Below are 16,294 nucleotides of genomic sequence, written 5' to 3'. Positions count from 1 at the left end.
CAAATAAATCATTGGTTCTGGCTTCACAAATGTGAATATTACCTGTTTTTTGTAGCCTTTTTTAATAGCAAATTCAATACTTTTGGGTTTTTAATTAGGTCAGATAAAGATACTGTGATTTTTTTTCATTTTCTGACATTTTATACCAAAACACTGATTACAAAAAAGTGCAAATGTCAAAAACATCTGTTAGTTGTGGCTCTATATGCAGCCAGTGATGAAAGTTACAGGAAGGAGCCGCTGGCCTGCAAATTCTCCTTCTTGTCCCAAGAGGGAGCTCCAGGTTGTGTTCCACTTCCAATATCTCTACTTGATCACAGAGGAAGTAGCTTGCTGAAGTCTCAGAATGATCATTTAAAAGCTCAGACATTTACTTAGCCCAGCTTCAAAAGCTGTCGTGTTTGTAACATGCTAGCATGTAGCCAGAGAATTTTCGCTCCCTTTTAGATAAAAAAATATAAGAATGAGTAGCTCGACTGCCTCTCATTTACAACAAATATGTTCTACAGAAATATGCACACACTTGCTCCATTGCAACCCTCCCACCATTCATGAATATTTATGAGCATTTATGCAGCCTTTGGGTGCTTATTACAGTAGTAAGGAGAGCAAGCTGTGCTTTCTTCCTTCAGGGTCTGAATGAATTTGGCATCGCTGCTAACTGACTCAGGGGATTTAAGACAGCACCAAGCGTAGTTTTAGATTTTCTGTTGAACAGAAAACTATTTTCTACTTTAGAATGCTAAAAGTAGCTCTGAATAATATGCAGTTAATCTTTATTTATGTATTCCTAAACTAAAGGGACATAAAATGCATAATCTAGTTTTTCATTGTTTTTGAATGTAATTACCTAGCGTGTTTAGAGACCCATAAAATATGAGGAAAGACCATCTCTTTGTTTCTTTTTGTTCTCTACTGAACAAAAACAATAAACCAGGTTCATTTATTACAGTTAGTTGAAGTTCTGTTTAACTAACTGTAAAAAAAATGATAATAAATTGGCAGCTTGCCATTCAGAAATGTCCTGTCACCATATGAACGGTCAAATTCTGTTTCAAACGTGGGCAGTTGAACTGTGTTTTCTTTACCAGCCATATCAGTGCTCAGGTCTTGAATGGAATATATGTGAGACATTGGTGACATCTGTAATATGAGGTGTAATCAAAAAGACTGTGCCTATAAAAATCAAAGTGTACGTGGTTTAAATTTGGCTCCTGTCCTCATTAAAGAGATCTTCTTGTGCGGTGACAATCTGCTCCCAGTGCTTTTTTTCCTACGCTTATAACACTCCCTGGAATTGCTGTTTTGTAAGTGCACGAAGCACTGAATGCAACCAACACTGCATCTTCACCGCTGCGTCAAAACGTCAACTCTTTAACTTAAATTTCATTTTGGAGAATTCACAATGCACCAATGGCTGCATAGAAGCTCGATGGTTAGCATTGTTGCCTTGCAGCCAGAAGATCCCTGGTTCCATGGAGTTTGCATGTTCTCCCTGTGCATGCGTGGGTTTTCTCCGGGTTCTTCAGCTTCCTCCCACAGTCCAAAACATGCTGAGGTTAATTGGTGATTCTAAATTGTTCGTAGACATGAATGTGAGTATCCTTAAGTCCTAAGTCAGCTGGGATAAACTCCAGCCCCCCGCAACCCTAATTAGGATTAAGCGGCGTATCAACGATGGATGGATGGATGGATGGACAATGAACCAAATCTGGCAAGTAGGTGGGCGGAGAGGCTTGATTTTGTGTTCCCTCAGACACCTCAGAATGTTAAAGCACAACTTTTCCTTGTTGGTTTGACCCTGAGGGACAAATTCATGCAACCACACGAATACTGAGGAAAACAATGAGCGCACCCCTGCAGCGTTTCTGACTGCATCCCGTTTTAAAGACCGCAGGCTGTTCTACTGTGGAAGCTGCTGTTTCTTCCCTCGTTAATAGCTGCAGATGCACCTCTCATCACTGTGATGTGTTGATCCTCCACATAAAGGCTGCATCATCACGACTGACACAGACTTTGATGTTTTCTTCTCTGCCCTAGTTTGTGGTCCACGGTGAAATCGCTAATGCACACCTGCCAGTGATCACAGAAACGTGTGTGTGATAGCGCGATGTCACACATGTTGTACGGACACTTTTGATCACAGCGCTCACATGCTTGGTAGAATGAACGGTATTCTGAGATGAAACTTGAAAGACGCAGTGTGGGGACGTGTGAATCAGAGAATTCATTTCAAAGTCCTGCTACTTGTGTATTTATGTGCTGTGGCCTAGAGTCTACATACATATTTGACCTTCTAGGACTCTAAGGACATCTGTGGCTAGGTTAGCGGCCATCCCAAGACTTAAAACACGGTGAAGCAAAGCTGAGAACTTTCCTTTCTTTCACTGCCTACACTACTCTGTAACAAAATTGTTTTTGTATTCAGTTTTAAATATTTCTTGGATCCATGCATCACATTTTTTGCGCTTTTTATTATGATTAATAGTATAATATAGTTTAATATTGTTACTCTAACCATGTTTACCTGACAGGTTTTGGAGCAGCACCCTGACGGACGCTGGAAAGGCTGCATCCATGACAACCGGACAGGAAACGACCGGGTGGGCTACTTTCCATCCACCATGGTAGAGGTCATCAGCAAGCGCACAGGTGTGTTCGTACTGCTACGTGTGTGTATGTGGGAGTGTGTCGGAGTTACTGTAAAAACTGTGACCGAGCTGACTGGTAAAAAAAAAAGCGTCAGCAAATCAGTCAGTGTGAGTAAATGACACATAAGAAGAACTTGGAGACAGATAGAAGAAGATGAAGATGAAGAAAAAGGAAGCTGCCCACTGACTAAAACGCTAGAAACTGGTGTTAGCTAGCATGTGAGAGTGCTACTGAACTTTATCATCTAACCCACAGCATGAACAATAATGAGCCATTTCCCAATATATCAAGCTAAACCTTATCATGTAAACTTTCATTAATGAATAGGCATGCCGACCAGTCACTCTGCTCATTACTCTACCACCTACCTCCATGTTTTATCAGCACAGTGGGCTTTTAATGTCCTGGGTGAGACGTACAGAACATTCAGATCCATCCTGTCGTTTAGGTGCACAAATAGCCTCAGATGTTTTTAACTGTCTACTGGTGTCGTTCTGGTAGTTCTGTTTGTCCATCTGTCTGTCTCTCTGTAGTACAATATATGTCTCTATGTCTCTGTCTGTATGAGTGTCTCTCTGTGTGATCACACATTATCACTCACCTCTGACATTCATGTTATCCATCCCGTCTCATCCGGTCACAGTTCATCGCCATAATCTTACTCTTACATGCCGTGTGGTTCATTTCCCACGACGGAACCTGCTCCTTCGTCTTAGTTCTATTGTGGCTTCATCCGTCTTTACATACAGCCCATTATATAGCAGCTGCACGCAGCATTATACTGTACACGGCAGCTGTGTACAGTACAGAAAACAGCTGGAGCACTCCCACTTGGCTTAGCACAGCCACACTGACTAATCACTGCCAGGGCACATCCGCACACTCGCTCATACACTTGGGGGCTACAGCAGCTGTTCTAGCGAGAAGTTTCATTTACTCAGCTGTTTTTCATCAATTTTTAATCATTCTTTTCTCATAGAATTCCTCCGCAGTCAGTCCCTTCCGCACGTAATGTAGAGTAACTTTCTGGGGAACGCTGTAGAAGCAAAGCGGTGAGCAGAGGGCTTAAAGAACCCACGTTATGCTCACTTACAAGTTTGTAATTTTGTTTGTGGGGTCTGCTAGAATATGCTGACATGCTTTAATGTTCAAGGAACAGTTTTTCTTCTCACCTTCTGCTTGAAACACTCGGTTTTAGCTCCCGATAGCATTAAGTCCCACTCCTGAAGAGCCCAGTTTGCTCTGATTGGTCAGCTCGGCCAACAACAGCAAGGCAACACTGGCTACGTACCATAACCTCAGATTTCTAAATATCGTGATATAGTCCTAGAATGAGCATAAAGTCGCAAGGAGCATTAATGTAAAGTGACGTATGTCTAAATGACAGAATGCCGTCACTATGACAGATTGATGAAGCCCGTAATGTTGCATAGCACGTCTGAAAAGGACTATGGTGACCTAAATAAGTGACAGAAAAGAAGCCTAGATGTTTTAGGCAGGTAAGGAGCAGTGCTTTTTAAGGGAAACAATAACTCTCTTTAGCGTGTACTTCGAGTTTTGTTAGTTTGCAGATCTTTTACAAGCACAAAAAAAGCTAGAACACACTAAGAAAAACGGATAAAGCATCATATAGACTCTTTAGCATGCCTACTCTTACATGATGCAGGTGCACACAGAAAATACAATCCTTTTCAAATGTACACATTCATTTGGCAAAAACAAAAAAAACATAGAGCAGTAGAACAGGATATAAACCTTTGGTGTTACAGTCATTATCTGCCTGTCAGTGTTCATTTTGGACTGTTTCCAGTATTTAATTTCAAAACTTTTATCAGCCAATCATCAGTGTATATCCCTCTTTTTTAGCGTACAATAATACTTCTCCTGTGTAAAAGGTAATGTGCTTGCCAACTAGTTGGCACCCATAAAATGCTAAATGTTTACTCATTACACTTTTTAAGTACATTTTAGCAAGTCTCAATGTTAGCATGTTCACACAAAAGACATATTGATATTAAATCCTACATTCATGTGGGGGCGTGTCTCTACCAGCAGCACTGGGTGAGAAAAGACTCTTATGAACAAAAAAAAGCTAAATATATAATAGTAAAATGGCATTGCTGCACAACCATACCAACACTTTATCGTCATTTATTATTTAGTGTCTGCTGACAGTGATCTAAAACCATTTTCCAGATAAAACACACTTCAAGCACATCAGCTCTGCAATGCATCAAGAAAAAAAAGTTCTGCCTTCAGATTGTTCCTTAATGTTATGTACGTGGCCATAAATCTTGTTGTAATGCTTTGGTAGGGCGATGTCTAGAATATTTTGTTGAGAGGATAGGGTGTAGCGTGGCTCCAAAAGACAGCGAAAACCTGTATTCTTTACATGTTTAGTATTAACAGTAAACCCCCCTCAGATTACAGTCAGTTCTATGGGTATTATGGGGGTTTAACCAGCAACGGGCACCATGACCAAGTCTTCTGTGACGCTTAATGGGGCCCATGTGTTCAAAACAAGCTGCGAACAACAACGCCAACATTTCAGTATCCAAATGACATGTAACAGAGCTGACTTTGTGGTCCATTTAATGTCTCTGTTGGCTACGTTACAAATGTTTATTGTAACTGATTACTGATTAGGAAAATTAGTCAAAGTTTGCATCCCCGTTGTTCTCTCCCTTTATGACAGCTGTGTGACATAATCGAAGGATCAGACTTAGATTCTGCAGATACCAGTCAGTAAAATTCCTTGGTTGGACCCGTCCTAATCTTTGATATAAGACTGGGACATCCTTACATGTTACTTGTTGTTCGCTAGTAGCTACAAACATGCAACAGGACTTTAAGAAGCGGTTCGCATTTTTAGTTTCGCACTTTAAGACTGGGTGACTCTAACACTCTTGATTATTATGCCCTCAGACCATCTCCACTTTCACCATTCATCACTTCCCTTTCTAATCTCCACTCTTTTCATTCCACCAACGCCCACATTTCTTCGTCCTCTCCGTCGCTCTACCCATCCGCCATTTAACTCAGCTTCACCTCCCTCTTTCTCTTGGTTTGATTTGTAACTTCAGTCTTTGTTTTTAATTTTCTTTTTTTCCCCCCCTCCTTTTTCTTATGTGTAATTCTCTGTTTTGTCGTTTGTTTGTTCCGTGGCGGTGGTCCACCGTTGGCTGGTTGTGTGTGTGTCGTCACGGTGGGTGTTATCTAGGTTTGGCCAGCACAGTCATTTGCACTCAACAGTTTCAAAAGATACCGCTGGTTCCCCCGGCGACGGTTGCCCCTGCCAACGCGGTAGTCAACGGCAACGACACCACGTTCCATCAGATCCATATCCTGCCTCCACCGCCTCCTCCTCCACCACATTCCCATCAGCCACTGCTTCCACTTTTCACTTCCTTTGGCTATAACAGGTCGCCCGTGACAACCCCACAGGGAGACACACCCACTGCCCCAGGTACACGCCCACTTTTTCATTATTATTATTATTATTATTATTATTATTATTATTACCAAAGCTTCAAGGGATGCTTTCCTCTGGTGTTTTTTTTAACTAGCTGCAAGTAAAAATTAATTTCTGATCGGTCATGTAAGATTCTAATTGGTGTTTTTAAGAAGGCATCCATTAAAGTTTTCTGTTATGGATTATTATTTATGTAACTTTATGTGTTACTCATACTGTCTAACTTTGCTTTTTCTGTTGTTGCTGTTCTCATCTTCATTTCTGAGAGCCAAAGTCAGCTTTTGGAAAGAAGTGTTCAGGCTACTTGCTATTTCTGGTATCATTAGTGGAGCTCACTTTGTGGGCGTTTGTGATCAAAGACCAAACTTTACAGAAAAATATGGTGTGGTTTTTATTCCTAAAAAACTAATCCATGACTCCAACACATATCCTGTAAAAGTAATCTGAATAAACTTTTTAAAAACCTCAGTATGTATATATGAATTAAAGGCTTTAACATATAACATTTAACAGTTGCTATTTCAAGCGTTTAATATGTGGATAAAACCCATAGGTCCACAGGTCAGTTAGTACATTTTGGTTTATTCTAAGATGGATCATAAATCTGACTGTATCCATTTTAGATTTCCTGGGTTACATGTATATCTGGGTTGGCATTACTCCAGTCAAACATTTGTATTAATGTTTCCCAAAGTCATATAATAATAATTTCCGGACACTAAAGCTGCCAGACTTTCTGAAAAGCCACTTATACAAACCAGCATATATTTATGTAATGTAGCATCAGTCTTTGCAACCCTCTGAACCCAAAGCAACTTCTGGCTTTCTTGCTCCTGTTACATTTGGCAACTGTGAGCTTATTTCTATAAAGTCCAACACCTCTATAAAAACAACTGGTTAGTAGTAGATAAAAATAATTACCATTAATCATAAAAGAAGTTGAATTTCTTTTGTTATTGAGCAAAAAGTTGAAAAAAACTGGACTGAACATGTGCAACATTTGTCAAAGAACCCAAAGGTGTCACTAATAATGGAAATCAAACCTGGAATCAACATTTACATTTTTCCATGTACCCTCAGGAGTTACAAATATTGGAATAAATGTTGGTTTACATACTACTTGTCTCCTACCTGCTCGGTGGAAACGCAGTCTTCAGATTAAAACTTGTTTTGTGTTTTTCTCCTTGTGATTGTTGGCCATAGTCAAGGCATTAATAGCTTCATGGTTTAATATTACAGCTTCAGGCTCAGATTTGGTTGTTGCACATTAGTTTCAGAAGTGTCAAAAAAATCCAACGATTCTTTCTGTTTGTACTTTTTTTTTTTTTTGGTTTGAATTTCCATGATTTCTTAAAAACAGCTTCGTCTTTAAAACTTGCTAGCTAGTTTTGAGGTTCAGAGGGTTAAGCCGGAGTCATAATACAGATCCCTTTTGATCTCTGAGAGCAAAGATCATCATTTCCTTCTAAATTAATGTTGCTAAAAGCCATGGGTCCAAAGTCAACAACAAAAAGCACGTTGTTTTAATGCATCAGTTGCTGGCCGTGCTTTAGCATTTAAGTGAAACAGCTTTGCAGAAGAGGAGAGGCACACATAAGCAACTGATAAAGTACTGCTGAAGCGGTGTGATTAAACAACAATGCAAAGTGTTAAGAAATGGTTGTAATTCTCTCTTTTTCACAAAGAACTGGTAGATGATAAGTGGGAAGGAATAAAGACCATTTTACCACAGGCCTCTGTTCACCTCAGTTGGTTTGTGCTTCAGTTGAATGTCTTGGTTCCTGTTTTGTTTTTTTTATGTTTTGTTTTTTTGTTGTTCCTACTTTTCCCTTTCCTTCCTCTTCGTTCTTTCCTCTTTATGTCTGTCCCACCACTGTTCCAACCACCAGGACAGCCCTGCTAGTTTCTTATACAGACGCACCCCCAGACACTACTCCTTCCTGACCAGAGTGTGTTTTCTGTTCTGTCCTTGTCCTGTGTGTTATTGTCACATCTGAATATTTTAACATCCCTTTTACCCACCTTGCTCTTATTCCTGCATCTTATGTGTGTGAGGTGTATGTGTGTGGTGAAGAAAGGTTAAGAATTCAGTGTCTATGTGAAGCTTTGGAGAAGTGGAAACTGTCATGAAGGTGCTGAAACGCAGTTTACCATAACTTAAAACTAACACCAGTGAGTCTCAGAGAAATTGTCTTCATCACTCTGAATGGGAACGACAAGTTTGTTTTCTGGAACAAGCAGAGTTTTTGTTTTAACAAAAGTTAAGTTTGTCAGAGGTTTAGTCACAGATGTTGCTTCAAAAGGAATGGGTGATATTTTCTGTCTAGCTACAGTATTCATTAAAACATACCTCCTTGAAGAATGTTAATGTATTCTGAATCCTAACTTCTTCTTCTTGAATTCTTGAAGGCATGATATGAGTAGAACATCCTGGCATTATGCATTACATGCAAAAATTTGCTAGTTACAAAGTGTAAAATGTCAAGTATTGCATAACAGACCCAAAAGCATTGTTAGAAAATGTCACCCACAGTGGTTTGCAGGTAAGGTATTCACTGACTGTGAACTTTGCACTTTCTACTCTGTGAATGGGAGCCTTCACTGGACACCATTTTGTTACCTCCAGGAGAATAAATCCCTTTAGACCAATTCTGTGTCACGCAATATGTCCAAAATTGGGATGCAGCACTCCCTTTCACGATAAGTGCATCAGCTCAGCACATTTTCCTGAGCTTTGATTGCACTGGTTGAAAACATCAAATTTCCCGAATGATTCGTTCTGAATCAAAGCTGCTGAAGGTCTTTGAAAACAGACTGCATAGGACTTCATGTGAGGTCACTTGGAGGGATGCAAAATGGCCACAAGAAGGAGCTGTGACATCACATGAAAGCAGAAGGAACTTTTTAATGTGTGTGTTTCTCTGGAGCACTTTTGGTCACACGTATAAACCATTAATAAACTCTCAGTAAGATGGTTATTATGGTTTATGGCACTCTCCAAATGCACTACAGCAGCAGCCCCATTCTGAAAGCCCAACATATATAATCACACACTTACGGATGCATTATATATGTATGTGTATGTACATTATGGCATATATGTGTATATACACAGATATTCATGTTATGGATTTATTTATGTACTATGGGTATATAAATGTTTTCATATATCTATATATATATGCTGTATTTTTTTCTGTGTGTGTGTGTGTGTGTGTTTGTGTGCGAGCATGTGTGTGACAATGAAAGTGAAGCGTGTATGTAAGCTGAAGATTTATATATCCTTTTAAAACCTCCCTTATCCGCCTTTACTCTACCATCCCTCTCTCCTACTGGCCCCTCTGTACTTCCTATCTTTTTCAAGTTTGGAATTAATTTAATTAACCCCACATTACCCTTTCCTTTCTAAAAATATCAGGCGGGAACCTAAGGCAGATTACAATGCAAAGCTCGACATTACAACTGATTGTATAGATCATTGTGAGCTTGCTTTAAAGTTTTATAGTTTTTATAGTTTGCAGCACTCTGCCAGGTTACAGTAAAAGCTCTCACAGCTATTACGATTGATGGTTTTTTACTAAAATTTAGAAGAATATCAACAAGAGCCACTACTTTCAGTGGTTACTGGCTAAATGTAAATTGTAACATTTTGAATCTGCTAAAATCATTTATTAGTTTTAAGTTTTGTGGCAAATACAGTATTGACAGCTGCAGTAGGAATCTAGTGAAAGACAAAGCTAACATCATCCTCTTTAAAGTGATATACTAACCTTATATGAAACTATGTGACAAAATCCAAAATCAACTGCAAATGCTAATTACCATAAGCAATGTCCCATACATATATTTTCATTAGTACAACACATTTGTGTTTTAAAACCTATATTCAGTCTTTTTTTTTACATTAGTGTTTTCATTATGGCATCAAATTATTGATATTTAAAGGTAATGATGGCTTTAAAGCTGCACTAAAAATATTTTACATGAACAATAGCTCAAATGACACCTGAGAGAGGTCACAATTAGTGGTGAATCTGCAGACTGTTGTCACAAGACTTTAGCTCCGTGGAGCTGATTAGCCTTTTTCAGCTAACTGTTTTAGCTAACAACTGACAAGTTATCAGCTAGCTAGTGAACATTTATAGGCTGAATGTTATCAAATAGTGTTATTATAGAGCTACAAGACCAAACACAACTGGAAAAAACTACTAATGTTGCACTGATGAGTTAAGTGACAGGTTGCTAACACAGAATTAGCTTTGTTCCAGTGTGCCAACGTGGCCAAAGATATTTCAACTCCAAATGCAAATTTTGAACAGCAAAGCAACAGCAGGCTCCTTGGCCACTTTAGGGTCGGTTAGCGGCTAACGGTGGTGTTCTGTGTTGAAGGTTGTCGCGGCTCTGAGGCAAGTCCTCACAGTTCTCCCACCCCATCCAGCGGGCCCCATGGAGGCTCCAACGAAGAGATCTGGGTACTGCGCAAACCCGTGGCAGGTAACTAAGCCGCGCTGCGCTGAGCCCTCAACCCCTGATTCTTTAAAGTCTGACCAGGGGTCAAATAGTATCTGACATCTGTTTTAAAAAAAACTTTTCTACCAGGCACTGCCATTTGCAAGTGTCTATGGTAGTGAAAATGCGCCCAAGAGTAGAATCCACCCAGCTGTTTGTTTGAGACGATGTTGTCTGAAGGCTGTCAGATACTCTTTGACCTGTTTCTGACAGTTTCCCATGTACTGCTTATCCCTCCATCTGAAGCTTAGTTTAACTCAATGGCCTTATGTGTAGGACTGCAGCCATCTGCATCGGTCTACAGTCTGTGTGTTGTGTGGAGACAAAAGGAGAGAAAGAGGGCGAGGTACGATGGGGAGTGTGTGTGTGTGTGTGTGTGCGTGCGTGAAAGCGTCTTTATTCCACTTTTGTGTTTGTCACTTAGTCGATTGTCAACTGTCTGTCCGTCCTGTCCATCCAACCACACGCTGCCCAGTGCATTTCAAAGGAGAGTCACTTCTCTTACCATGTTGCTTTGGAAATCAGCTAAATCACTCAATGTGTGTGTGTGTGTGTGTGTGTGTGTGTGTGTGTGTGTGTGTGTGTGTGTGTGTGTGTGTGTGCGTGTGTGTGTGAATGTGTGTGGGTGTGACTGTATGCATTCATCTGTTTGTTGCATGTGTGCATTTGTATGGAAAAAAAAACGATGCATATTGTTCGGGTGATTGCATGCATGTGTGAATGCATGTGTATGCTATTGTGCGTGTGTGTGTGTGTGTGTGTGTGTGTGTGTGTGTGTGTGTGTGTGTGTGCATGTGTGTGTGTTTGTTGCAGGTGGAGACCGCAGCAGTGTGGGTAGTTCGGGCAGTGTGACCAGTGTAAGGTCGTCGGGCAGCGGTCAGAGTGCCGGCAGTGCTGCACACATCCTTCACGCACAGGCTGAGGGGGTTAAGGTACTACACAAATATGGACACGAATATTAGTGCCATTAGCCCTGTGGTGACACGACATTGATAATATGCTTTCCCTAGCACCTTATCTTAACCTTAACTAAACTCAAGCTGTACTCCTAAAACCAAAACTTAACCCTCAAAAATATATTGCGCCCATGGAGACTGCAGTTTGGTCCCCATGGTGACCAAATTGATTAAACTGAACAAGAATTACCTTGATCAATTCATGTTAGTTCAAAAGTAGAATAATTTACTTTGATTTAGCAATTTCAAAGTGACTTTTCACCTGTGAAATGTCTAAAAAAAAGCATTAGCTCAAAGAGGAGGAGTGGACCCAAAGGCAACCTCTATTTGTCAGATCAAAAATCTTGATTGTTTCCATTGTGTTGTGTTATGAGAAGTTCCTAAGACGCCATCATCACATGGAACAGACCATGTTTAGTAAAGTCACTGTATCTATGATCACTAATGGCCACTGTTGAGAAAAGTTAAACATTCTACCCTAAACATCAAATAGTTAATAATCAATACTATGAGTATTGTGAAAGTGGTTATTTCTTGTGTCAAAACCAGAATTACCATCAACTCTTCTCAGCTCTGTGGAGCATTTTAGCATCTTTCAGGTCATTGTTTGGATTTTACACCCTCAAACTTTACTGTTTTTATTCACTCTCACTGTTCTCATTAACTCTGTTTCCAGCAGGCAGCAACCATTTTTTCAATAATGGACTTACTTCTTCACTAGGTAGCCAGAAACACAACTCCAAATAACCGCTATAACGTGGCTATAACGTGGCTATAACGTCGCAACTATAATCTAAAATGTTCATTATTACAACTTGTGATAATATGTTGTACTTTCAGCTTGTCTCACTGTCCTCCAGTGGTCAAAAAATGAATGAAGGCTGCTTTAATGCAAAGAAATGTAAGTTTCTACATGCCTGTTCATGTGAATGCCTGCATGTGCTTATAAATATATGTGTCTGTGTGTACTTGCAGCTTCTAGCCACAGTCTTGTCCCAGTCTGCCAAAGCCAAGGAGCATCTACTGGAGCAGTCCAAGTCTGTGGACCAGCCTCCAGGTAGTACAGGGGTTACCAGAACAAGCATTTTCTTTTTGTTGGATGGCAAGGGAAAACTCAATAATGTTAGGGGGAATATGAGGGTAAGCCCATCAGAAGCAGAGGAGGGCGGGTCTTGCCTTTGCCACCCTGCAAAATCAAAATTTGTGACGAGAGGAGAGAGGGATCTTTGTTCAACCCTGTCCGTGTGCTTGACTTATTGTCTTAGACATCACTGTGTACGACATGAAACACGCTAACAGTGCTTGCAAATGTCATGAAGATGGTGAGAAGAATTTTTAGTAGAGAGAAAAAGATGAAAAATGAGACAGCGAGAGCACTGGGTTAGAAAAACAAGAGACATAAATCAGTGGTCTTTTAAAAATGTCATCATATCATTTCTACACGCACACACACAGATCTTGGCTTGTTCAGCAGACAGATGGCCAAGGCAGGGGATGTAGGAGGAAGTGTAGAAGGGTGCGATTGGTTAAGAGGGTTGTTTCTGTCTTGGAAAGCAAGAATTCGATTGGTTGCTTGTCCAAGGAATGAAGGATGCTGACCAGAAATGAGTTGGAGGAGGAGGGCAGAGGTCAGAGAGCGATCTGAGTAAACTCATCTGTTGATCGATGTAAGCGTACACAGATAGGGCGACAGCTTGTGACGGGCCAATGATATTTCTCCCGGCAGGCTCTGTCAGCTCCTCTCGGACATCGAGCCAATCGGGATGTCCACTCCACGAGGCGCCGCCTTACGACGCCACGGCAACCAGGAAGGGGGAGGGTCCGGGCGAGGGGAAGGTAGGACAGTCCCAAATCCCCACAGATTCAGTCTACAAACACACACAAGTCACATACAGGCAGCAGCATCAGCACCGAAACTGCGGCACGATGGGAAGGTAGCTCCTCGGCCACCTCAGCCTCGACGCTCACTGTCACACTCACACACAAACACTAAGATGTCCCAGCGGTTTCTCTCGCAACTGGCCTCATCCGTGCTGCGAGTGTTCGGATGCAGCCACGACACGGTGAGTGTGTGACTGGATCTTGTGAACGAGGAATCTTGTGTCTGTTTGAGAGAATCCTATCCTTCTGTTATCTGCTACCTGCTCTCCATTGTTATTCACTCCTTTTAGTTGCAGCTTCTCTACTTCCATTGCAGTGTTTTTCTTTTTTTTTTGCTGGAATAAATTTCTCTACACTGATAGTTAGGGCACCTCAGGCAAGCAGAACTCTAGTTAAGATATTGATGTGTGTGTGTGTGTGCTGGCAGATGCCCAGCAGTGTACATGGCGTGGGTGGACTCGCTTGGCGCAAAATAAAGTGTGAAAAATGAGCTCACACCATGTACAATAAGCTGTCATCTACTGTACTGAGTGTGTATGTGTCTGTATATGCGTTTAAGTTCACGTCTCATTGTATAATAATTTCAAGTTGATAAACCGGCGAGCATATTTAAACAGCGGGTGGTCGTGGTGGTTGTGCGCCTGCGGTACATGTGTGTGTGCGCTACCATGTGAGCCATGTTGCAATGACCATCTGTTAGCCGGAGCTCTGATTCCTCAGCACCCAGCCTCCTGATAGCTCCCTCGGCAGGGTGTCGAGGAAGACCAATCATCTCTGAGGGACAGTGGGAAAAGATGAAGAAATCTTTTTTTATTTGGCATTTATTTAACCAGACTTGCACACAGACAAGGTAGACTGTAATGATTTCACCAGAACTTTAAACTCATTCAGTGGAACAAGGGCTTGAAGTTGAAGTTGAGATTGGGGTTTATTCCAAGCATCAGGTGCAGAAAACCTAAATGCTTTCTTCCCCAGTCCAGATTTGGGGACAACAAACTGCAGAGTATCTGTAGATCGGAGATGGTGACTTCCATGTTTCTTTGGTAAAAGACAAGATAAATAGGAAGACACAATACCCAGAATTGTTGTGTAAATAAACACCCATGACTGAGATGTTGGACACTTAAAGATGTCCAGTTAAGTTTAAAATAGAGCTCACAATGGTAAGGGGACCACATCTGATAATGAATTTCGGTGCCCCGTGATTAACACTATCCAACATGCTAAGACAATTAGCAGAAGCCTTCATACACAACACATCTCCATAGTCAATAACAGGGAAAAAAAAAAAGTTGTTTCCACCTGTTTCTGTTTCACACAAAAAGAAAAGCAAGATTTGCTTCTGTAATTAAAGTCTTGCTTTTCTGTTTGGAAGGAGGGAAATAGATGCGTACCACTCTCTTGCTCTTCATTCAACTCAGGCAGCATGTTAGCAAGCTAATGTTAGCTTTGTTAACTAATGCAGCTGTTTAAAAACTACACCTGACAGTTAGCAGATGTAGCTGCTGTAGCCCTTTTTAATGTACGACCTGTTCTGTTGTCTGTTAAACTTATTTTAATCCAGTAAATGCTTTGGTACAGCCAGGCTAACAGATGTGCAACTGGCTCAAGCTGCCTGTGCTAACATTACAGCTAATAGGTACTAATCCACAGAGGCATTTTTTTCGTCTATCACGCAGCCGCCTCACATAGCAGACTCGGTTCCATTTGATCATTTCATACACTGACGCTGAGACACAACTGTGAAACTCTCTTCGCACACAGAGTCGGTGTAGACTGAATGGACCGAATGCTTCAGCAGCATTTACACGCTGCTCACATCTTGTTTTAAATGTTAGAGAAAATGTAGCAGCTGAAATATACAATTAGCAGAAAAACCTTCATAAGAAAAACCTCTGAGAGTAGTTAACAAAATAACGTGTGCCTGCAATTATTCCGTGAATGTATGACAGCTAGTATTATATACAGTCCTATTTCCTACTGAATTTACTTAAAGAACTTTTTTTGAGGGCAAGTGTGTGATAATGGATGTGAACGCTTTGACAACTCATCTCCACCACCGTACAGCATCTTCTGGCCTCTTTCCTTCAATAGAAGCAGCATAAATTATAATTTGTATTTACTTTCCAGCTGCAGAGTGAGATACTGTGAGCTGGGCCTTTCTCCTTCCTACCTTTAGCCTGGTTTTCACTGCAGGGCCAAGCAGGGCTGACCAGGGCTTGACTATCGGGAGCCAGTAATCATTGTTGTACCAGACTTTATAAGAATTTATTTCTGACATTTGTAAAGATGCCGTGACAACAGGACAAATGTGACTTTCTAAACTGTGGCCCCTGTTTGGCTCTACTTGGCCCTGCTGAGGAAAAATGGCTGTTGAAGAAGCAGACACGTAGCCAGTGACCGCATGCCCCCTGTTTTTTCTCCCCGTAGAGCTCAGAGGCCGTTGTCCAATGGCTGAGCGACTTTCAGCTGCAGGTCTACGCTCCAAACTTCCTGGGCGCTGGGTATGACTTGCCCACCATTAGCCGAATGACCCCGGAGGTAAGGCAACTGACCCCTGAACCCCTGAGAGGTCACAGGCACATCCAAGGACCACAGTGGAAACAAGTCCGCACGACTTTGATTTGAGCTGTCGAAATGCATGTGTATCATTGTGTATAAGTTACTTTTTTTAAAAATCTCAAGTGAGCACAATTAAACCACTGAACCAAACTGATGTCAGCTGTCCTTTCCCTGCCTCCTGCCACTCCTGTCCTGGTTGAACTTTTATACACTTTGCACACTTGGAGGTGGTCTGAAATCTAAAAATGCACAAGCAAAGCCT

General features: G+C 41.2%; 1 protein-coding gene across 9 annotated transcripts in view; it reads left to right on the top strand.

Moving 5' to 3' along the window:
• The window catches only part of caskin1 (CASK interacting protein 1), a 151,383-nt gene that overhangs the window by 117,048 nt on the left and 18,041 nt on the right, over nt 1-16,294 (top strand). For 3 of the 9 annotated variants that reach the window (XM_051940950.1, XM_051940953.1, XM_051940954.1), the window contains exons 10-16: nt 2,535-2,652; nt 5,873-6,118; nt 10,514-10,618; nt 11,447-11,565; nt 12,565-12,646; nt 13,316-13,425; nt 15,901-16,011. In XM_051940950.1, the coding sequence (XP_051796910.1) occupies nt 2,535-2,652; nt 5,873-6,118; nt 10,514-10,618; nt 11,447-11,565; nt 12,565-12,646; nt 13,316-13,425; nt 15,901-16,011 (891 nt within the window). Of the gene's footprint in view, nt 1-2,534; nt 2,653-5,872; nt 6,119-10,513; nt 10,619-11,446; nt 11,566-12,429; nt 12,491-12,564; nt 12,647-13,315; nt 13,426-15,900; nt 16,012-16,294 lie in introns of all 9 variants that reach the window. The other 6 variants (XM_051940951.1, XM_051940957.1, XM_051940955.1 and 3 more) reach the window with 6 other exon arrangements.

This window comes from Acanthochromis polyacanthus, chromosome 21 (genome assembly GCF_021347895.1).
Source record: "Acanthochromis polyacanthus isolate Apoly-LR-REF ecotype Palm Island chromosome 21, KAUST_Apoly_ChrSc, whole genome shotgun sequence".
Classification (NCBI taxonomy): Eukaryota; Metazoa; Chordata; class Actinopteri; family Pomacentridae; genus Acanthochromis; species Acanthochromis polyacanthus.
This window is presented reverse-complemented; position numbering and strand designations above follow the sequence as displayed.